Source organism: Aquarana catesbeiana, linkage group LG02, assembly GCF_042186555.1.
Source record: "Aquarana catesbeiana isolate 2022-GZ linkage group LG02, ASM4218655v1, whole genome shotgun sequence".
Classification (NCBI taxonomy): domain Eukaryota; kingdom Metazoa; phylum Chordata; class Amphibia; order Anura; family Ranidae; genus Aquarana; species Aquarana catesbeiana.
In genome coordinates, this window is record NC_133325.1 from 190,632,764 (window position 1) to 190,657,218 (window position 24,455).

Here is a 24,455-nt window from a genome sequence, read left to right on the forward strand (position 1 = left end):
GCGCAAATAGAGTTTGACATAAAGTATTGCAACGACCGCCATTTTATTTTCTAGGGTGTTAGAAAAATATATATATATATATAATGTTTGGGGGTTCTAAGTAATTTTCTAGCAAAAAAAAAATTATTTTAAAGCGGAGTTTCGCCTAAAATAAAAAAATTTAAAGTCAGCAGCTACAAATACTGCAGCTGCTGACTTTTAAAATAAGGACACTTATCTGTCCAGGGCACCCGCAATGTCCTCACCCGAAGCTGACCCGTCCCTCGGCTCCGGGTGGAGGCGCCGGCATGGCTAGTAAGGGAATCAGGAAGTGTGAAGCCTTGCCGCTTCACAGCCTGGTTCCCTACTGCGCATGCACAAGTCACACTGCACATTCTGAGTGGTCCCTGCTGTCTTCTGGGACCTGTGTCTCTCCCGGACATGGCGTAGATCGCCACGGATTCTGGCAAAAGATCGCCGCAGTATCCATGGCGATCTTTTGCCAGAAGTGGAAGCAAATACCTGTATTAGACAGATGTCTGCTCTTGAAAGGTGCCAAATGTGACACCGGAGGGGGGCAGGAATCCTGACAGTGGAAGTTCTATTTTTGGGTGGAACTCCGCTTTAACTTGTAAACATTGAGTCTGAAAAATAGGCCTGGTCCTTAAGTGGTTAAACAAATGTACTCTTCTAGAGGAATGATTCTGTAACGTATATGGAGATCACACATTACTGCTCTGTGGTATTATGAACAAAATGGTATCTTTACTTGTTGTATTGTTTACGCTTATATTTACGTATTGTTTATTGTTTGGACATTTATGTGAACTTTTTTTTTTTTTTTTTGCTATATAGATATATCAAGCAAACCGAAAACCCAAAGATGATGATGATGGAGAAGATGAGGATGGTAATGACAGCCTTTCTGACCAGGCATTACTTAGGATGATCTCCCGAAGTGGACCCATGAGCAAATCCCCCTTTTCAGATTCTTCTTCCCAGCCTTTCCCAGTATCAAAACATGACTCTGGATTGTCTGGAGAATCATGGGGAGCACCGCAAAATAACCAGCGGGAGCACCAGAGGACTAGTGAGCTTATCGCTTGCACAGATCAGTCACAGCTGCCAGGAAATAAACCAACACTAGCAAAAGTCTCGCTGAAGGAATATCGTGCAAAGCATGCTGACGAATTAGCAGCACAAAAGCGTCAACTAGAAAATATGGGCGCTAGCTTAAAAGAACAGTATGCCTCTGCAGCACAAAACCTGCTTATACAGCAGCAGAAAGAACGTGAAAGGGAGAGTCATGCCTCACCTATCATTTTAAAGATTCCTTTGCATGAGGTAAGCCATGAGCGGACAGAAAAAAACCCAAGCCTAAAGCTGCGTCTTCCTGTGCCCACCCGTGAGAAACCTGAGGACACAAAGATCCGCGTAAAAGTGCCAAATGAGGAGAGTAGTAGCAGCGGCAAGGTCCGGGACAAACACCGAAGCGGTTCTTCATCATCACATCACCATCACCACCACAACAGTCAGTCCCATCGTCAGCACCATCATAACTCTTCCAGCTCGAGCAGTAAACGGTCGTCTTCTAGTGTGGGAGGATCATCGCACAAAACAGCAGATCCATCAAGAAAAAGACCTTTACCTGAAGATATCACTGGTCATGATCCAGTTTCTCTAAAAGTGAGCAGGACTTCAATACCTTCCAAAACTGAATCTCCAGTTGCACAGTCAGCACACAGAGCATGGAGCAGTCATAGCATTCATAGCAAAACAGATAGGGAAACCTCTGGTTCTGATGGGCACAGCCTACCAAAAGTAATTGATTACCAAGACACTGTAAGCATGATACATTCACTGCTAAGTGCACAGGGAATGCAACCCATACCACCCCCTCAGTATTTAAATCAATATGGGGAGTACCGTAAGCATAGGCCTAGCAGCACAGAAAAAAAAAGGCCTCCCCCCCTCCCTTCTGAGCCGCCTCCTCCTCTGCCACCACTTCCAAAATGATGGGAAAGTGATTGGGGGGTGTTTATGTAGCCACTTTTAAGCACTATTACACCAGCATTCTACTTTTTCTCAGCTGTCCTTTGTATTTTATTGATCAACTTTCATGTGGAAAGTAACTTTTTAAAACTGTTCTTTTTCTTGTGATTCTTGTGTTTCTTCCCTTTAAAAAAAAAAAAAAAAAAAAATCAAGGTGTGCCTGCTGTGATTTTTGGATAACTGGTCCATTGGTCACCTCACTTACCATTTTAGTCTCACGGCTTGGCCACATAGGTGATTTTTCAATAGTGGTTCAGTGTGCCCATAATTATTAAAAGAAAAAATGTGCATTCATTACATTTTTGCATTAAAGTCTGCAGAGCATTGCAACTGTGATCAGTGCATTACTGGTGCAATACACAGGCTCCTGCATTGTTTACAGCAATGTTTCTCAACTCCAGTCCTCAAGTACCAATAACAGGTCACGGCTGTTGTGCAAAATAATGGTAGGCCTGAAAACATGACCTGTTGGGGGTACTTAAGGACTGGTGTTGAGAAACCTTGGTTTACAGGATCCCAGCCCCAAGTCTGTATGGAAGTATTGACCTATTATTGATAGCTGGTAAAAGTAATCAGTAAACTACAAATGCAGTGACGTCACTGCATTTGTGCTCCATTGAGATCTGTGAGTCCACCTGCCATGATGGCAGATGGGACTAGTAGTCTTTCTATTCATAAACCCCTCTGACTGGATAACGCACCTATGCAGGCAGAGCACAGGATGCTCTGCGGAGCAGCACCTGGCGAATCAGGTAAGTTGGGGGAGGTGGGTTGGGGAATTTAACCATGTTTCATGTTACACCCTAAATATGGTGACAAAAATGGACTATGCCTTTCATTTCATATGTACTTTTTCTGAAGTTTAAACAGTGGCAGTTTGAAAAATCCCCTTGTAGCAGAGACCTTGTGTGTGTTGTCTGTCTTTCCATCACTGCTGTCCTCTTTTAAAACGGGTTAATGGTTTGCTAAATTTACAAAGAAACGTACAAGTTAATACTAAGATTAAGAAGCTATTTTAGCAAAAATATCTTAAGCAAAAATTAGAGGTACGGAGGTCTGCTTCACCATCATGTATTCATATATGTTTATTTTCTCATCTCAGGATTTCTGTATGAAAAGCTAGCTTGCATGTAAAATGGAGTCATATGGGTAAAATTTCACAAAATCTGCACCATGCCCTAGATGTCCTGTAGCATTTTTCCTTCTTGTATAGGAAAATGCAATTGTTAAACTACTAACTGCATTTACATAGAACTTTCCAGTTTTTGATACTTTTTTAAACTTTGTAATTCTAATAGATTCCCACTTATTTTAAAATGTGTGCATACAATCATGCCCTATATTGCTTTTTGTTTCCATTGCAGAAGAGTGGAGCTGCTGTTCTGTACACAGTAACAAAGTCCTTGTGCTCATGACTGACAGTCTGAGGGGTTCATTTAAGAATGGATGAAAATATTGTCTATATCTTTCCATTTCTTCAAAAGTTTTGACTAAAAGCCATGAGAACTAGGGTTCCATTACTCCATAGAATCAATGTTCCCTGCTATGCCTCTGCTTTTCTGCAGTTCTGAAGTCAGAATAAAGAAGAGATGGAAGAAACAAGGTTGTGCGCTCCCATAACCTTTGCTACAGTTTACAGTGGTAACTGAGGACACTTCTCCGACATATCAGTGACTTGAACATATCCAATGAAAATATTTTGAGAAACCCACACACCTTGAGTTTTTCGTTTGTCATATTAAATTATCCTTGTATATGGCAGTTGGACCCTCTCTGTTCTATTATCATTACTGTTGCGGTTCTGTTCTTGCATCTATAAATGTTTATATAGCACCAGTATCTTAACAGATAATCCCAGTTTTCATTGACAACCTGAAAGTCTAATTTTTAATGGAGTATGGTGGATATGTTCACCTGCTGGCCTCATGCCTTTGTGAGGTTAGCAATGAGATTTCTCCTCTGGAGCTGGAAACTATAGCAGGAAGATTTTACTGCTGAAGGCACCTTGGGTTCTTATGTCTCATGGAATTTCCAGCTGTGAAACCTCCCCATAGTTTCCAGTTCTACTTTTAAAGCAGTAGTAAAGTCTCCTTGTGAGAGTACAAAAAATGTGCCCCTCTGCAGGGTTAAATCATAACGTACCAGTCTGCACTGCAAACTAGTACATTATGTGAGACTTTCCTAAAAAACAGGGCCACATATATGTGGCCGCTCTTCATTAAGGCCCACCCATTGAGCGGCCGAATATATATGTGTGTGGCCAGCGCCAAGGGGTTAATATGGAGACAAAACTGCATAATCCCATTAAATCATATAAAATCAGGCAGGACGCTATACTACATAGTTGATGTTAGATCTAAAGGAGAAGGTATAGTGTATGGTCAGCATTAGAATATTATTCATGTGACCACACTGGTGTTTACATTCTTCCCTGGTGTAAATTAATAAGAAAGCCAACACTGAAATTAGGAATCCCTTTTAATTGCCCTAACTTTTGTCCAATCATAGAAACAGATGCACAGATGAGCTTAATCATTTTAACTGTCAATCAGTTATTGACAGAATCCTAGAGTTATTCTCTCCTAAAGAAGATCTCCAGGCTCCCCCAAAAAAGTAAGTCAGCAGCTACAAATACTGTGTAGCTGCTGACTTATAATATAAGGAGACTTACCTGTCCAGGAATCCAGCGATGTCCTCACCTGAGCCGAATCTTTATTCAGGTTCGGGTGCAGGTGCTGGGATCTTAAGTGAGGGAAACTGGCATTGAAGCCTTGCAGCTTCACAGACAGTTTCTTACTGCACGTGTACAAGTAGCACTGCGCTTTATGAATGGTCCTGCAGTCTTCTGAGAGTCTTCTGTGTCTCGAAAAGGAAGGGGCCTAACTTACGGTTTAGATGGCCACGCTGCATCTGACCGGAAGTGGGAGCGGTTACCTACTAAAACCAGGTACCAGCTCCCCCCCAAAAAGTGGCAGTGGAAGGGGGGGATGCAAACAGGCGGAACTTCTCCTTTTGGGTAAAGTTCCACTTTTGAGTAAAATGTGGGGGCTGACTTTTTCTGAATATTCTAGTTGCCTGACTTTAATGTCGACCTACTGTCTGCAGTGTTTTCTGAGTCCTTGACTAGAATATATATGCCAAGGGGTCTTGAATTAAAATTCACAGGTGTCCAGTTTGTAAAATTTTCTTATGGCAGAGGTCCGAATCTCATGTGTGTGCTAGAACACATCGCAGCCTCCTTTTACATCACTGTCCTTAGCCCCCCTTCATATCACAGCCCCCCCTTTACATCAAAGACCCCCTTCACATTACATTCCCCCCTTTAAAGCAATCCAACGGTGTCCTCCATTCTCTTTCACATCACAGCCCCCCTTCATCACTCAGCCTCCTCTGCACAGTCCTACCAGGGCAGAGGCACATAGCGCTAATATTGGGCATCCTCACAGCGGGTGGAGGCAGGATGTCCCGCATATCAGGACACAGGGCAGGAGCTGCCCAACTTATTACATTAACAAGTGGATGATTACCGGATCGTGCCCTCTGTCCCGATATCCAGCACTCACCTTCCTTGCCTGCTATGAGGATGATAGCGGCAGCAGGGCTGATAAGAGGCATGGCCGCGGTCCAGATAGGACTATCGCTCGGTCAGGTCCGCCATATAGTGAACCCTGATGTATGCAAATCAGGAAAGTCAGAAATCCTTATCTGCATTCTTATTCCAAATGGGGTATTCAAAGTAATGTAATAAGAGGCTGAACATGACAGCCAGGCAACTACTATTTTTGGGTGATGTCAGCAGTGGTAGCCTCCATTTTTTTCTCAGGGCAGGTTCCTGTCAGCTTGAAAAAAAAGATAGTTTTATTCTAACAGCAAAGTAATATGGGTGCATTCATGTTATAAGTGTCGCCAAGAAATAACCCTTTAGCTCAGGATGAATCCGTTAATCTTTAGTATAAAGAAATGCTTACTTTGGTCTAACCATCAACTTTTTTATAAGGCTCCACTGCGCAGGAGCAGCCAGGAGATAGTGGACTTATGGTGCAGTATGTAGAGGCTGTGGCCAATGGATCATGAAGTATGCATCTGTGGAGAGTGTGAGTGGGATAGGTTAGGTCACCTTAAAGGGGCAATCAGGATAAAGGCACTTTCTTTAAATAAAATAAGTATTTATACTTGCCTGCAATGGTATTGCACAGAGCAAGCCGATCCTCCTCTACTCGGGTCCCCTGCCAGCACTTCTCTTTAGCAAGTGTCCCTCATAGAACGTGGCTTTCTATGGGGCCACTTGTGCGGGTGCCCTGTCTGCGTTTATAGATACTGACAGGGTGGCTCGTTCCCGATCCCTTGCCACAGAATTTGATTGACTGCAGCAGGAGCCAATGGCTCACACTGCTATTTATTCGACCAGCGAGAAAGGAGAGAGCCACTGCTCTTGTGCACATCGCTGGAGCAAGATCAGGCTCAGGTAATTATAAGGGGGCTGGAGGGGGATCCTCTGGAGGTTTTTTTAGAATGCATTAAGGTAAAATACCTTCAGGCTTTAAACCACTTTAATCACATAACTAAAATTGCTAGAAATGAATAATTAGTAGTTGATTATTGCACATGGAGCAAACGGCTCACTGTGTTGTAAGCTATGCAAGTAGCATATAGTACTAATGAATTGCACAAAATTGTGCAGGGCTGAAAATATGTTAATTGCTACTACATGCTGTTTGTGTACCTAACATCATAGAACACTTGTTCCAAATCTGTAGTGATCAATTGCTAGTCTTAGTGATTATGATTGAGCTTCTAAAAATCATCAGTATGCTTCTTCCCTTAAAGAATATGTAAACCCAACATTTCATATTCCTGATATGTGCCTGCTATACCATGTACTTGTACGAAAAGGTATCCTGTTCTTTGTATTGCTTTTGTTTGTGTTCCTGCCAGTCCCTCTGCTTTCTTATTAAAAACTGACCACACTAAACAGGAGAGCACAGCGTGGTCAGTTATCTAGCTATGCTGGGAACTCAGCCTGCTCTCCTTATATGATCAGATTTGTCCCGACGCACCCCCTGCACAGCCATTCACTGGGAAGCTCAGTCTGCTGCTGTTTCTCCTCCCTGAGCTCCTTATGCAGCTGAGAACAGAGGGAATGTGATCACTTATAAAAAAAAGTGTGGGGGGGGGTGTTATAATGTTTTTTTATATGTGTACATTGATGTTTTGCCTTTCATTTCTATTTGAAACTGAGTTTTTTTTTTTTTTTTTTTATGTGGTGAGGGTTTACATTTACTTTAAGCATTTTTACTTTTAACAAAAATATTTTGTACAGCTTACACCAGAAAAATCATTGCTTGCTAGTTAGAGATGTAGCTGTCATTCATTAGTAGCCACCTACAAATGCTTTGTTTTTACACAATCAAAACCCTAAAGGTTTAATTTTGAAAGTGTAATTCCAGATTAAAAATAGTTCAAAGTGATTTGAAACCTGTGCTGATAAATGGCATTGGGTAAAGTGCGGTGTGTTGAACATCACACCAAGTTGTTGACACAAAAGACTCTGGGACTTCAGAATCTGATCTTTGGGCTTCCCATTCACGGTCTCATTTGCCATAGCCATTTCTATCAGACCTGGGTGTGTGCCATAAGCAGTAGTCTGAAGAATCTCTTACACAATTTGAGGGGGGTTTGAAACTAATTGTGATTTTAATTCAACCTGATGATAGCACAGCGGCTCCATTCTACAGTGTTATGGCAAGCACTTCCTAGATCAGGCTTTTCACAGCACTGAATTTCAGGTATGGTGGGAATCCATTTTTAAAGTGTAGCTGTATTTAAAGAAACAAAAGCGAGTAGTGTACATATGTATGAACTCGTGTTTGTGTAATGCATCATCTTTAGATTTTGTGTAAAAGTACTGATATATTTTAAGCTTACTGAAATTAGGTATTACTGTTACATAGATATTTTTTCCTGTATAGGAAATCATGACAACATTTTTACTCAGGTATATAATGTTTTAATGCGAAAGGCCACATTACTTCCTATTTTGTGACAGAACATGTTACTAGGATTGCAAGTTAAAAGAATACAAAAAGTTTGTGGCACTTCATTTGGGAGCAAGTGTGTTTTTGGCAAGTAGTCATCATGGAGGTTTTGTTAGTTTGTTTTTTACTTTGCTTTATACACACACAAAAAATGAGAGAGTGGGTGACATGAGGAACAAAATCTTTTATTTCATTTGTTTTGGCAGCATAATGCTTCATAAACCTCTGATGTATAGAAGCTTAGAATTACAGCGCATAGCTGTTTTTAACATTTAGGGGAACATCTTTAAATGAAAAGCAAGAATGTATGAAATGAAATAAGGGTCATCTGAACTTGAAATATCGTGGCATTTTCAAATACACTTTAAATCTGTAACAATTATGTATATTCTTTATAGATGTATTTATTATTGTTTATTAATGTTTTCCTCCTACGTTGCAATGTCATAAAAGGGAATATATGTAATCTATTAAATATTTGTATAATATATGCATTATAGAAAATGAGATTGAAGTATGAAGATTGTACAGTAAAAAAGCTATGTCATTTTTCTACCTATGCAAATTGAGAATGGCGCTTGTAGTAAAGTGACTGGATATCTATTTTGGCTTCGTGTCTTAAAATGCTTTGGCTATTATTAATTCTGTAGGACCAATTTAGGAAACCTGCAGCAAAGGTGAGGCTTTTGTCTGAAGCAGGTATTTATGTTTCAGATCTCAAACGAAACAAGCAGTCTAGATGCTATGGGCAACAGCTCTACTTTTGCTATAGGTTTTATGAATCAGGCCTGATGTTTTACTATAGAATAGGGCCTGTCATACATCAGAGAACATTTATGTTAATTGTATTCAGTTGATTTATCTGTTCAGAGACAATTGATAAACTAGTCCAATAAAAAATAGACAAACCGAGGCAGGCAGATGTTTCACCATAACAGTGAAATTTATGTAAATGAAAAAAATTGATTCACCACACTCTCGCCCCAAGTGAACTCAAAATAGCAGCGCTAAAATAAACCCTAATCATAAAGTGACATATAATAAAGAGTGATAAAACAAACAACCAGTGATATAATTATGTCATCACTCCTCTCTATTATTGCCTCTCTCTCTGAGAGGAGCTCTGTTTGTTTGGACTGAAAACAAAGTTTTCCTTTGATAATAAAGAAAAATCAGAAGATATCCATTACCATTTACCACCAAATGAAAGCCCAATTTGTCCTGAAAAAAATGAGGGATAATCCACCTGGATGCACAAAGTAGTTGTGATGAGCTCTTTGGCATCACACTCTGGATATGTAAAGGTGTACCATTGGAGATCATTCATTTCCCCTTGCTGTGTGGGATAAAAGCTTGGTGACCCTGACACGAGAGTGTGGGCAAAAGGAGCTGGTGAGTTTATTTACCTAAGGGGAGTGGATTCACAGTCACAGAGGTGCGGGGGAAGATTTAAGTGAAGATCTGCACTGTATCACGTCACGGAACAACAATTTTTTTTGGACTTTTTGTGGACACTTCTTTATATTTGTGGACTTATTCACATTGGTTTACACATTTACATATATTTTAATTATACATTTAATTTTTTGTGTGCACAGATATGTTATTCACATAATTGGTTTTGCGCACTTTATTTGTGGATTTTTGATCATATTATTTGATGCACAATAATAGGGAGGAGTGATGATATAATTATATCACTGGTTGATTGTTTGTTTTATCACTCTTTATTATATGTCACTTTATGATTAGGGTTTATTTTAGCGCTGCTATTTTGAGTTCACTTGGGGCGAGAGTGTGGTGAATCAATTTTTTTCATTTATGCTTGTTATTATTTAAGCAGCAGCTTAGATTTAGGTTTTATTTTCCATCAGCGCAGCGTTTTTGGGTGTATGAGTGGGCGGATTTTCTATATACCTGATCTTTGACATTAGTGAAATTTATGTGTACCTTCAAACCCACTTGTACCCACTTAAAGGATCAAAGTGGCTTATGCATGGTGAAGTGCTTTCTTTGTTAGTTTCAGTAAAAATAAGGAAGGACTGACCCAAACTTACGAAGATTTTTAATCAGAATTGTTCCCAGTGTAGTACTACATGGCACCAACTTTTTAAGATTTCCGCATCAGGGTATTGATAATTGCATTGGATGTAGTAGCCCAAGCCTACAGCCTGTTGCACACAACAAATCTCGGTGGCAAAGAGTATGTGATTGCGCTCATAAAACACAATAAGTGCTAAAATTACTATACTCATATAAAAAAACAGTTCACTAAATTCACCATACGTTATGCAATAAATTTATACATAATCAGAATAAATTTAATCCAAGACACGACAAATTCCTTGGGGACCCCCAGGTCACCAGAGCTAGTATCCCCATTGGAAGATTTTCCCCCTCTTACTTTTCTGGGGACAACCCAAAATTTGTGATTTTTCCTTTACTTTCACTTTTAATGATAATGGTAAACAGGACAAATAGGGTGAATCTCCCTAATGGGGGCACAGGGAGCAAGACAAATTGACAAGTGTTCTAATCCCTCTCCACTCTATCTAAAACGTAAAAAAAAAGTTTTGCTTTTTTTAGTTATACTTTAACGCATGACTTAAAGGGCCATTCAGAGAGAGGCTCCACCACTTCACCACCAGTTTAGAGTTCCTTTCCCTTTTTTCATTTTCGTCTGGGCTGTTCGTGATGGTTGGCACCATAAAATCCACGCATCTGTTTCTTTGGTTTTGCCAAAATAAATATATTCATGTATAATATACAGTGCCTTGAAAAAGTATTCATACCCCTTGAAATTTTCCACATTATGTCATGTTACAACTAAAAACGTTAAATGTATTTTATTGGGATTTTATGTGATAGACCTACACAAAGTGGCACATGATTGTGAAGTGGAAGGAAAATAATAAATGTTTTTCAAATTTTTTTACAAATAAATATTTAAAAAATGTGGCCTGCATTTGTATTCAGCCTGCTTTACTCTGATACCCCTAACTAAAATCTAGTGGAACCAATTGCGTTCAGAAGTCGCCTAAATTGTAAATAGAGCCCACCTGTGTCTAACCGGTTCCCGACCGCTCATGCAGATATACTGCGGCAGAATGGCTCTCCTGGGCGAAATACCGTATGGGTACGTCCTTCCCCTTTTCGGCCACCTGAGGGCGTGTGCCCCGCCGGAGGTGCGTCCACTCCACAGCTCCAATGCGCACGACCGGCGGTCCTGGGCACGAGCGCTAGCACGGTGATTTGTGTGTGCAAACACACAAATCCCTGTGCTGTCAGAAGAGAAGACGTCATTTATTCCTAGTAAGTAGGAACAGCGATAGGTCTCCTCTCCTACTCAGGCCTATCCCCATACAGTTAGAGCACACATTTAACCCCTTGATCACCCCCTAGTGTTAACCCCTTCCCTGCCAGTAACATTTAGACAGTAATCAGTGCATTTTTATAGCACTGATCGCTGTATAATTGTCAATTGTCCCACAAATGTGTCAAAAGTGTCTGATCTGTCCATCGCAATACCGCAAAAAAACGCAGATCACCGCCATTACTAAAAAAAAAAATTATAAAAATGCCATAAATCTTTCCCATAGTTTGTAGACGCTATAACTTTTGCGCAAACCAATCAATATACGCTTATTGCGTTTTTGTTTTTTTTTTACCAAAAATATGTAGAAGCATATATATGGGCCTAAACTGATGAAGATTTTTTTTTATTTATTTGGGGATATTTATTACAGCAAAAAGTAAAAAATATTGTTTTGTTTTTTCAAAATTGTTGCTCTTTTTTTGTTTATAGCGCAAAAAATAAAAACTGCAGAGGTGATCAAATACCACCAAAAGAAAGCTCTATTTGTGGGGAAAAAAGTACGTAAATTTCGTTTGGGTACAGCATTGCATAACCGCGCAATTGTCAGTTAAAGCAACGCAGTGCCAAATTGTAAAAAGTGCTCTGGTCAGGAAGGGGGTAAAATCTTCCTGGGATGAAGTGGTTAATCTCAGTATAAATACAGCTGTTCTGTGAAGCCCTCAGAGGTTCTTAGTGAACAAACGGCATCATGAAGGCCAAGGAGCACACCAGACAGGTCAGGGATGAAGTTGTGGAGAAGTTTAAAGCAAGGTTGGGTTATAAAAAAAAAAAAAAAAATCCCAAGCTTTGAACAATTCACGGAGCTCTGTTCAATCCATCATCCGAAAATGGAAAGAGTATGGCACAACTGCAAACCTACAAAGACATGGTTGTCCACCAAAACTGATAGGCTGGGCTAGGAGAGCATTAATCAGAGAAGCAGCCAAGAGGCCCATGGTAACTTTGGAGGAGCTGCAGAGACCCACAGCTCAGGTGAGAGAATCTGTCCACAGGACAACTATTAGTCGTGCACTCCACAAATCTGGCATTTATGGAAGAGTGGCAAGAAAAAACCTATTGTTGAAAGAAAGCCATAGGAAGTTCTGCTTGCAGTTTGTGAGAAGCCGGGTGGGAGGACACAGCAAATATGTGGGGGAAGGTGCTCTGGTCAGATGAGACCAAACTTGAACTTTTTGACCTAAAGGTAAAACACTGTGTGTGGCGGAAAACTAACACTGCACATCACCCTGAACACACCATCCCCACTGTGAAACACAGTGGTGACAGCATCATGTGGGGATGTTTTCCTTTAGCAGGGACAGGGAAGCTGGTCAGAGTTGATGGGAAGATGGATGGAGTCAAATACAGGGCAATCTTAGAAGAAACCAAGTGCACTCACCTAAGACAGATTCCAAAAGGTAAAAAGTGGCGCTAAAGTGCATGAAGTGAATTATATAACCGTATAATGAAAACCTATGACATAAATGAAAAAATACCCAGTGATAAGTAAAGAAAAAAGTCAATATAAGCATTAAAGTGCCAAAATTTGCCACAGGTGTAATTCCATGTTCATCCAATGAAAAAAAAAATCAAATCTTCACTCCACACCACATGTGTGCATGCCATTACTTCCCCATCAGGTTTGAACTCACTGGATCTATTTGCCTCACATAGTTACATAGTCAGGTTGAAAAAAGACACAAGTCCATCCAGCTCAACCATCAAAAAAAAATATACAATCCCATATACCCAATCCCACACCCACGCTGACCCAGAGGAAGGTGAAAAAAAAAATAGAAAAGCAGGATCCAATCCACCACAGCAGGGGAAAAAATTCCCTCCTGATCCCAGAGATGCAATCAGATCTTCCCTGGATCAACTTAGTACCCAGTTATATTATGTACACTTAGGAATGAATCCAGGCCTTAAAGCAATCTACTGAGCTGGCCAGAACCACCTCTGGAGGGAGTCTATTCCACATTTTCACAGATCTTACTGTGAAGAAACCTTTCCATATTTGGAGATGAAATCTCTTTTCCTCTAGACGTAAAGAGTGCCCCCTTGTCCTCAGTGTTGACCGTAAAGTGAATACCTCAACACCAAGTTCACTATATGGACCCCTTATATATTTATACATAGTGATCATATCCCCCCTTAACCCCTTCCCGACGAGCGTACGCAGATGTGTGTACTCGGGTTCTGGGGGTTATACCGGGATGATGCCTGCAGCTGCAGGCATCATCCCGGTACTGTTTTTAGAGCCGGCGATGCGATCGGCTTTCCTGGTATAACAACCGCCGCTCTTACCGGGCCTCCCGTTCCATCGGGAGGCCCGATGACCAGCCTCCTAATCGTAAACACGGAAGCACCGTCATGACGTCACTTCCCGTTTACTCAGTTTTAAAAAAATATACAGTATTCAGAATCACCATTTTCGGCGATTTGAATACTTTGAAGTGCAAAGGAGGGATCCATAAAGAGTATCTGTCACCACCTTTTACTGTCACAAGGGATGTTTACATTCCTTGTGACAGCGATAAAAGTGATCAAAATTTTTTTTTAAAAAAAAAACACAATTTATAAATATAAAAATTCATTTTTTTTAAATCGCCCCCGTCCCCGCGAGCTCGCGCAGCAAAGAAAACGTATACGGAAGTCGCACCTGCATATGTAAACGGTGTTCAAATCACACATGTGAGGTATCGCCGCGATCGTCAGAGTGAGAGCAATAATTCTAGCACTAGACTTCCTCTTTAACTCTAACCTGGTAACCATAAAAAAAATTTAAAGCGTCGCCTATGGAGATTTTTAGGTACTGTAGTTTGTCGCTGTGACAGACCTAGCCAGAACAGAGGCTGTTGGAGAGGACTGTATGCAAGCCTGTTGCCTTTTGATTATGGGCCCTGGATTTTCAATAGAACAATACTCTTTGTGATGTGAATGAGAAATCCAGGCTGAACTGTACTAATCGGACTCAGTCGTGTATATATATATATATATATTGTATGGGGACTCCTTACTGTAGATTTGTGTCCCTGAAGAGGGAGGGGGGATTCCTCCAGAAGCCCCCTGCTGATAAGACTGATTCATTCTGTTGGGACACATCCTGTGAGGAGATGCTGGTGTCATCAATTCCAACTACCTGTGTTTATGTTAATTGAATGAGCTGATCACATTGTCCTCTATACAATGTAGGAGACAGGACGACTCCTATTGGAGCTGCTATTGTGTTGATATAACTGTGTGAGGCTCGGTGACCACAAGTCTGGGCGAAAGGTCATGTCTCAGTCACCTAGGCTGTATAAAGGATTAGATAATTAGCTCATGTTAATTAGGTTACAGTTGTATTGTTAGAGGAGGTTCCAACGGCATATAAAGTCTTGTAATTTTGATTCTAAATAAAGTGAGTTCTTGGTGGCAACAAGCAAGTGTCGCCTTGTTTCTGCTCAGAGAGGTTGGGATATCTGTATACAGACTGGGAGGAAGTGGTATATGACAGAAGCACTCAAGCGGAGTGTGGGACGTTCCGTGACAGTCGCCATTCCATGTGTGCGTGCAATTATAAAGCGTGACATGTTTAGTATCTATTTACTCGGCGTAACATCATCTTTCACATTATACAAAAAAATTGGGCTAACTTTACTGTTTGTTTTTTTTTTAATTCATGAAAGTGTCCCTTTTACAAAAAAGTTGCGTTTAAAACACCGCTGCACAAATACCGTGTGACATAAGATATTGCAACAATCGCCATTTTATTCTCTAGAATCTCTGCTAAAAACATATATATAATGTTTGGGGGCTCTAAGTAATTTTCTAGCAAAAAATATGGATTTTAACTTGTAAACACCAAATTTCAAAAATAGGCTTAGTCATGAAAGGTTTAATCTCCTCTTCTCAAGAGTGAATACATTTAGTTTCTCTAATCTTTCCTCATAGCTGAGCTCCCCATGCCTCTTATCAGTTTGGTTGCCCTTCTCTGCACTTTCTCCAGTTCCCCAATTTCCTTTTAGAGAACTGGTGCCCAAAACTGAACTGCATACTGCAGATGAGGTCTTACTAATGATTTGTACAGGGGAAAAATGATATCTCTCTCTCTGGAGTCCATACCTCTCTTAATACAAGAAAGAACTTTGCTAACTTTGGAAACCGCAGGTTGGCATTGCATGCTATTAATGAGCTTATGATCTACCAAAACCCCCAGATCCTTCTTCACCATTGATCCCCCAGTTGTACTCCCCCTAGTATGTATGATGCATACATATGCTTAGCCCCCAAGTGCATAACTTTACATTTATCAACATTAATTCTCATCTGCCACATAGTTGCCCAATTAGACAGTGCATTGACATCGGCTTGTAAATTGCAGACATCCTGTAAGGACGTTATTCCACTGCATAGCATAGTGTCATCTGCAAAGACAGAAATGTTACTTTTAATTCCAGGCCCGATATCATTTATAAAGATATCAAAAAGTAAGGGTCCCAGCACTGAACCTTGGGGTACACCACTATAACCTTAGACCATTCAGAGTAAGAATCATTAACCACTACTCTCTGAATTCTGTCTTTTAGCCAGTTTTCTATCCATTTACAAACTGATATTTCCAAGCCTGTAGACTTTACCTTACACATGAGCCGTGTGTGGGGAACTGTGTCAAACGCTTTTGCAAAATCCAAGTATACCACGTCCACCACCACCCCTCTGTCCAAGGTTTTACTTACCTCCTCATAAAAAGAAATCAGGTTTGTTTGACAACTTCTGTCTTTCATGAATCCATGCTGTCTGTTGCTTAAAATATTTTTTTCCTGGAAGAACTCGTCTGTGTGGTCTTTTATTAAACTCTCCAGTATCTTTCCGACTATAGAAGTTAAACTAACAGGTCTATAGTTACTTGGTAAAGACTTTGTTCTTCTTTTGCTCAGAGAAGTAAGGGGTGAGCCCAGTCCTGACAATTTTCTGCTTGTGTGATTGGCTTACTGATTTTCCCAGAAGTCTGCACTAAGGTACAAGTCAGATTTTTGTCATCCCCTGCAACAAAAATGTAATTTTTGATATGATACTCCCAATAGGAAATCACATCTAAAGTCATGCACACTCCGCAATTTTCCTTTGTGGGTCGTTTAAACCCTTTTTGTCCACTAGCGGGGATTAAAAGCGCCCCGCTAGCGGCCGAAAACCTCTGCAAAAATTACTAAAAATAGCTGTATTTTACCGTCAACGCCCGCCCGCTCCAGTGTGGGAGCAGCCTTAGTGAAACTGCATCTGTGTTTTTGGTGCTTTGAATAAAGCTGACTATACATACACTACACAATCTGATTTAACAACATGGTAAGTTTAGTTTGAATGGTACAAAAGTGAAAATCCATTACAAGCAAAACTATAAATAAATAGAATGAAGTTTGGCTGGGCTTCTCCTATGGATCACAGGAGTGTAATTCGTTTTGCACTCCTGTGACCCGTTTTCAGCAGAGAGCAGGCTAAAGTCCACTCTCTGCTGACGTAACAGAAATCGATCCAGGTACCGCGTCATCACGACAAAGTCTGGATCCGCCCAGTGCCTGGACTGATACCCGTCCAATAGCCTCTTAGTGAGACACTGAGAGCCTGAGATGGCCGCTTCCTCCCCCTCCACAGCTCCGCGCTCCAGTGAGCGCAAGGGGGCAGAGCGGAGAGCTGCTGACTGACAATCAGCAGCTCTCTGCTCGGGGAGCTGAGAGAACCGAGCCATCAGAGGTGTTCGATCGCTCGGTTCTCAGTGCAGAGGTGCCGGGGGACAGATGCAGCATCGGCCCGATGCTGCATCCACCTAGGTTAGTATGATTCTGGGAGAAAAAAAAAAAACACTTCTCTTTTAGAGCCGGTTCACACTGGGACGACTTGTCAGGCGACTTAGCCGCCTGACAAGTCGCGTTCCGTTCTGTACAATGGAACCATTCTAATAGGAGCAACTCAAGTCGCTCCGACTTATAAAAAGGTTCCTGTACTACTTTGGGGGCGACTTGCATTGACTTCTATATAGAAGTCGTTTTGCAAGTCGCTGCTGTTGTGTGCAGGTCGCCTGAGGCAGTCACGCTACCTCAGTGTGAACCGGCTGTTAATGAAAGATTTATATCTTTCAAAAGTGTCACCTAAAAAGTGATTTTATCACTGCACAGTTGTTTTAATTTTTTAGGAATATATTCAATCCTATAGACAAACCCAGTCAAATTGTAAAGGATTGATACTTTTTCTTGCATTAAACAATCTTTTTATTGTTACATGTATAGCAAGATTTGGATATGTGGCCAATTTACTTGGATGACAGTTATGTTAGATAAAGTATATGTAGGACAATGTTAAATATTTATATATATATATATATATATATATATATATATATATATATATATACTTTTTTTATAAGTATCATGTACTTTGCCAATAAGAGAGGTTCAGAGTACATATCTTAGAGGCCTGCTAGGCCTTATGTGGCCCTTGCACCCAGTTTTGCAGCCCGAACGTGGTGGAGCTTCATTCTGCTACCTCCACTCCCCACTGTTACTTGTAAATTTTAAAATAATAGGGGGGAGTTTGAGACTTTAACTGCTTCAGCCCCGGAAGATTTTACCCCCTTCCTGACCAGAGCACTTCTTGTGATTCGGCACTGCGTCGCTTTAACTGACAATTGTGCGGTCGGGCGACGTTGCACCCAAACAAAATTGACGTCCTTTTTTTCCCACAAATAGAGCTTTCTTTTGGTGGTATTTGATTACCTCTGCAATTTTTATTTATTGCGCTATAAACAAAAAAGAGCGACAATTTAGAAAAAACGCAATATTTTTTACTTTTTGCTATAATAAATTTCCCCCAAAAATATATAAAAATGTTTTTTTTCCTCAGTTTAGGCCAATATGTATTCTTCTACGTATTGTTGGTAAAAAAAATCGCAATAAGCGTATATTGATTGGTTTGCGCAAAAGTTATAGTGTCTACAAAATAGAGGATAGTTTAATGGCATTTTTATTATTAATTTTTTTTACTAGTAATGGCGAATTGCGATTTTTATCGGGACTGCGACATTATGGCGGACACATCAGGCAATTTTGACACATTTTTGGGACCATTGGCATTTATACAGCGATCAGTGCTATAAAAATGCATTACTGTATGGATTACTGTAAAAATGTCACTGGCAGTGAAGGGGTTAACACTAGTGGGCAATCAAGGGGTTAATTGTGTTCCCTAGTGTGTGTTTTACCTGAAGGGGGGAGGGGACTGTGCAGGGGAGATGACAGATTGCTGTTCATACTCTGTATGAACATACGATCTGTCTGTTCTCCCCTCAGAGAACCGGAAACTGTGTGTTTACACACACACATCCCTGTTCTCTGTGTGCCCTGAGCGATCACGGGAGCACGGCGGTGATCGCAACCGGGCGCTCGCATCGGCTCCGTGGGTGAGCAGGGGGCGGCGTGTGCACCCCTAGTGGCCACAGAGCGAAGTGACGTTACCATCCCTGGTTCAGGTATGAGAAAAAGGAAGCTGGAACTTTAAATGAGGCTATTGATTTTTGGGGGTGAGATAATTAAAAAGTATATTTAATTGGCATATTGATTCTGACAATACATAACAATGATGCACATAGTAAAAAAGGTTTAATAACACACACATACATGGACCTCATGAATACATTACATATACATATCAAAGGGACGGCATATAAAATTGACAAGAGATTTAGTACGGATAAAATGAATTATTGCAGATTCATATATGTACACATCATCTTAATGGCACTATGCTGTGTAATCAATGGTAAGAAACACAGTATGATCATTTGGTTGTAGATAATGAGTCTAAGTAGGTTCCTATCAGTAGGCATGAGAATGTATCCTAAAATCCCGACACGTTTCGTGGATAATACCACTCTTCAGGGGCAGATGCATGCGACTCTATAAAAAACATCAAAACATGAGGAGACCAGTATGATCAAACATTATACCCCTCAAGTGAGGATGTGTACAAGAGAAAAGGGAGAGAATTACTCATCCTCTGAGTACTTACATCATGATAAATCTGGAAAATGTGGGACGATGAATCAGAGGCTGTCCCAATTGTCTGTACCGGGAGTGAAACACAGTGGTGACAGCACCTTTCCTTTTCAATCTGCAGCTCCGTAATTTTCTGTGGAGGTGTTCTGTACACAGAATGTGTACAGAACACCCCGCCCCATCATCATTTCTGTCAGAAACCATGAATCAGACTGAGACAGATGTACAGTTAAATCTTGTTTAATAATAATAATAAAAAAAGGTAAACGGAATAAAGGTAGTCAAAACATATATCATAAGAAAAAAAGCTGCGCTGTGTAATATTGGTGATCAAAAAATTGAAATGACTTATGAAAAATTAAATCACATCTAAACGAATAGAGATAAAAAACTCCATACAATATACTATCACATGAACATTTAAATGCGATCACCAGTGATATGTGCAAAGTGTAATGAAAAATAAAATATAAAGCAGGATAAATTAACAACAGAGTCAAGTCCACTCCAATAGGCTATTATAAAGAAGCCCACTAGTAGAATGATCTTCCAAATGATGATTTTGCAATTTTCAAGATAGTGATAATGTGCAACTGCAACACCATGGGAGATGTGATGGGGTGCAACAGAGAGGTACCTCCACCCACAAAAATACTGCCGCTTACCAGCTCATTAGATCTTTTATTTAGGGAGATCATGCGTGCCTGTGGCTCTTAACCCCAGCCTCGGGTCTTTCAAACATAGATGGCTCCTCAGATTCTCCGCACAGGGTTTCCTCTGTATGGCAGATGTGCACTCATTCCCCATAGAAGGACATAAAAACTTTTTCCTAATCGATATACAGCTGTCACATGACCCAGATCTTTCCCAGCCTGTCTGTTCCCAAGCTGGCACTCACACACTCACAGGAAGGCAGGACGAAGAAGGGCAGCCATTACCATGTGCGTGTGTCAGTGCCAGCTTGGGAACAGACAGGCTGGGAAAGATCTGGGTCATGTGACAGCTGTATATCGATTAGGCGGAGAGTCTGAGGAGCCATCTATGTTTGAAAGACCCGAGGCTGGGGTTAAGAGCCACAGGCACGCATGATCTCCCTAAATAAGAGATCTAATGAGCTGGTAAGCGGCAGTATTTTTGTGGGTGGAGGTACCTCTCTGTTGCACACCATCACATCTCCCATGGTGTTGCAGTTGCACGTTATCACTATCTTGAAGATTGCAAAATCATCATTTGGAAGATCATTCTACTAGTGGCCTTCTTTCTAATAGCCTATCGGAGTGGACTTGATTCTGTTAATTTATCCTGCTTTATATTTTATTTTTCATTACTCTTTGCACATATCACTGGTGATCGCATTTAAATGTTCATGTGATAGAATATTGTATGGAGGTTTTTTATCTCTATTCGTTTAGATGTGATTTAATTTTTCATAAGTCATTTCAATTTTTTGATCACCAATATTACACAGCGCAGCTTTTTTCTTATGATATATGTAGCGTGTGTGTCTCACATTTTAGTTGCAGCTTTTTTTCACTGTATATATGGTTTATTCCTTGATATATGACTCATTGGGATAGTGCAGTAAAATATATTTTCTAATCAAAACATAGCCAGAGTTCATGAACCGGAACGGATAATCAGACAAGCCAAAACGTCAGGGAGCCATAGCAAGCAGGATCCGGAGCTAGAAGGAATGTCAGCCAAGCAAGTCTTTAACAGACTTTAGGGTTTTAGGATGCATTCTCATGCCTACTGATAGGAACCTACTTAGACTCATTATCTACAACCAAATGATCATACTGTGTTTCTTACCATTTTTTACACTGCATAGTGCCATTTAGATGACGTGTACATATATGAATCTGCAATAATTCATTTTATCCATGTTAAATCTCTTGTCAATTTTATATGCTGTCCCTTTGATATGTACTTGTATTGTATTCATGAGGTCAATACCATGTATGTGTGTGTATATATATTAAACCTTTTTTACTATGTGCATCATTGTTATGTATTGTCAGACTCAATATGCCAATTAAATATATTTTTTCATTATCTCACCCCCACAAATCAATAGCCTCATTTAAAGTCCCACCTTCCTTTTTCTCATACTTGTAAATTTAAAAGCCTTCTGTGTTTACAAGGGACAGCTTTGCTCTCAGTGGCTCCCGGATCGAACAGATTCCTGTATGCTTTCACAGTGGGGACAGGGGAATCTGAGAGACAGAACGATCTCCCTTAAAGGCGAGGCTCAGCCGCCTACACAGGGAGGTACTAGATCTAAATTTACGGTGATAGTAGAGTCGCCTACACAGGGAGGTACTAGAGCCGAATACACTGGTAGTAAAAATGCCTACATTGGGCGGTACTAGAGCTGAATACACAGGTTGCAGAGCAGCCTACACAGGGAGGTACTAGAGCTGGGCCAGCTAGGAGAGAGCAAAGATGCCAGCAAGCTTTGGGTGGAGGGGTTGGGGTTGCAAAAAAAAGACAAAGGAGGGTGCAAACGCCTAGTACATTACCTCCAACACCATTTCCAATTTATTAAAAAGCCAAAAACATACAAACATGAGAAGATCAAAAATACATCAAATCACAACTACAGCATGGTGAATGCCCAAATATCTGTTGTTGGAAAGATGATGTATTTCAGGAGACAAGCCCCCTTCCTCAGAGTTTGTACATAGTGCACCCCTAAACCCTGCACTCTGTACACAGGGTGCACCCCTGAACTCTGTACATAGCGCACTCCTGAACTGTTTACGTAGTGCACTTCTGAACTCTGTACGTAGCACACTCCTGAACTCTGCACTCTGTAATTAGCACACTCCTGAACTCTGCACTCTATATGTAGCACACTCCTGAACTCTGTATGTAGTGCACTCCTGAACTCTGCACTCTGTATGTAGCGCACTCATGAACTCTGTCCATTATGTGCTCCTGAACTCTGTACGTAGTGCACTCATGAACTTTGTACGTAGAGCACTCCTGAACTCTGTACATAGAGCACTCATGAACTTTCTATGTAGCGCACTCCTGAACTGTGCACATAGCGCACTCATTAACTCTAAACGTATCGCACTCATGAACTCTGCACGTAGCACAATTCTAAACTCTGCAAGTAGCGCACTCCTTAACTCTGCACATAGCGTACTCCTTAACTCTGCACGTAGCGTACTCCTTAACTCTGCACATAGCGCACTCCTTAACTCTGCATGTAGCGCACCCCTTAACTCTGCACGTATTGCACTCCTTAACTCTGTACGTAGCGCACTCCTGAGGTACAGCACATTCCACAAATTCACGAAAGGGGGCAGGGTCTACCAGCTGAAAAGGCAGATGTTTTTAGATGCTGAGCATATGGATGGCTGGAACCAAATTTCTTTTTACGGTTCAGCAACTGGGGTAGGGAAATTTGCCTGCTAAATCAATTGGTGGTGTACGGCTAGCAGATTGGCTGCAAGTACTTGGGACACCTATTGCTATACCTTCACTCCTAACGCACTCCTGAACTCTGCACTCGGTGCGTAGCGCACCCATGAACTCTGCACTCTGTATGTAGAGCATTCATGAACGCTGCAATCTGTATGTAGCGCACTCCTGAACTCTACACTCTGTACGTAGTGCACTGCTGAACTCTGCACTCTGTACGTAGCACACTCTGGAACTCTGCACTCTGTATGTAGCGCACTCCCGAATTATGTCTGTAATGTACTCCTGATCTCTGTACGTAGCCCACTCATGAACTTTGTACGTAGAACACTCCTGAAATCTGCATGTAGCACACTCCTGAACTCTGCACTTAGCGCACTCCTGAACTCTGCACGTAGAGCACTCCTAAGCTCTGAACTCTGTACGTAGCGTACTCTGGAACTCTGCACTCGCTACAAACAGCACTCCTGAACTCTGCAAGTAGCGCATGCAAAAATTCAGCACGTAGCGCACTCCTGAACTCTGGACGTAGCGCACTCCTTTACTCTGCTCAAAGAGCACTCCTTACAGCACATTCCACAAATTCACGAAAGGGGGCAGGGTCTACCAGCTGAAAAGGCAGATGCTTTTAGATGCTGAGCATATGGATGGCTGGAACCGAATTTCTTTTTACGGTTCAGCAACTGAGGTAGGGAAATTTGCCTGCTAAATCAATTGGTGGTGTACCGCTAGCAGATTGGCTGCAAGTACTTGGGACACCTATTGCTATACCTTCACTCCTAACGCACTCCTGAACTCTGCACTCGGTGCGTAGCGCACCCATGAACTCTGCACTCTGTATGTAGAGCATTCATGAACGCTGCAATCTGTATGTAGCGCACTCCTGAACTCTACACTCTGTACGTAGTGCACTGCTGAACTCTGCACTCTGTACGTAGCACACTCTGGAACTCTGCACTCTGTATGTAGAGCACTCCCAAATTCTGTCTGTAATGTACTCCTGATCTCTGTACGTAGCCCACTCATGAACTTTGTACGTAGAACACTTCTGAAATCTGCATGTAGCACACTCCTGAACTCTGCACTTAGCGCACTCCTGAACTCTGCACGTAGAGCACTCCTAAGCTCTGAACTCTGTACGTAGCATACTCTGGAACTCTGCACTCGCTACAAACAGCACTCCTGAACTCTGCAAGTAGCGCATGCAAAAATTCTGCACGTAGCGCACCCCTGAACTCTGGACGTAGCGCACTCCTTTACTCTGCTCAAAGAGCACTCCTTAACTCTAAGTAGCGAACTCCGGAACTCTGTAGGTAGCGCACTCCTAAACTCTGCAGGTAGTCCATGCCTGAACTCTGCACTCTGTACATAGCACACTCCTGAACACTGCACACTGTACATAGCGCACTCCTGAACTATGCACTCTGTACATAGTGCACCCATGAGCCCTGCACTCTGTATGTAGAGCACTCATGAACGCTGCAGTCTATGTAGCACACTCATGAACTCTGTCTGTAACGTACTCCTGAACTCTGCACGTAGCGCACTCCTGAACTCTGCACTTGGTACGTA

The 24,455-nt window shown here is 41.3% G+C and overlaps 1 protein-coding gene across 4 annotated transcripts in view; it reads left to right on the plus strand.

The window, feature by feature from the left end:
* Positions 1–11,024, plus strand: part of CCNT1 (cyclin T1) — a 30,782-nt gene extending 19,758 nt beyond the window's left edge. For 2 of the 4 annotated variants that reach the window (XM_073614079.1, XM_073614082.1), the window contains one exon: positions 835–3,389. In XM_073614079.1, the coding sequence (XP_073470180.1) occupies positions 835–1,995 (1,161 nt within the window). In that variant the 3' untranslated portion in view covers positions 1,996–3,389. The other 2 variants (XM_073614080.1, XM_073614081.1) reach the window with 2 other exon arrangements.
* Positions 11,025–24,455: the final 13,431 nt, after the last annotated feature.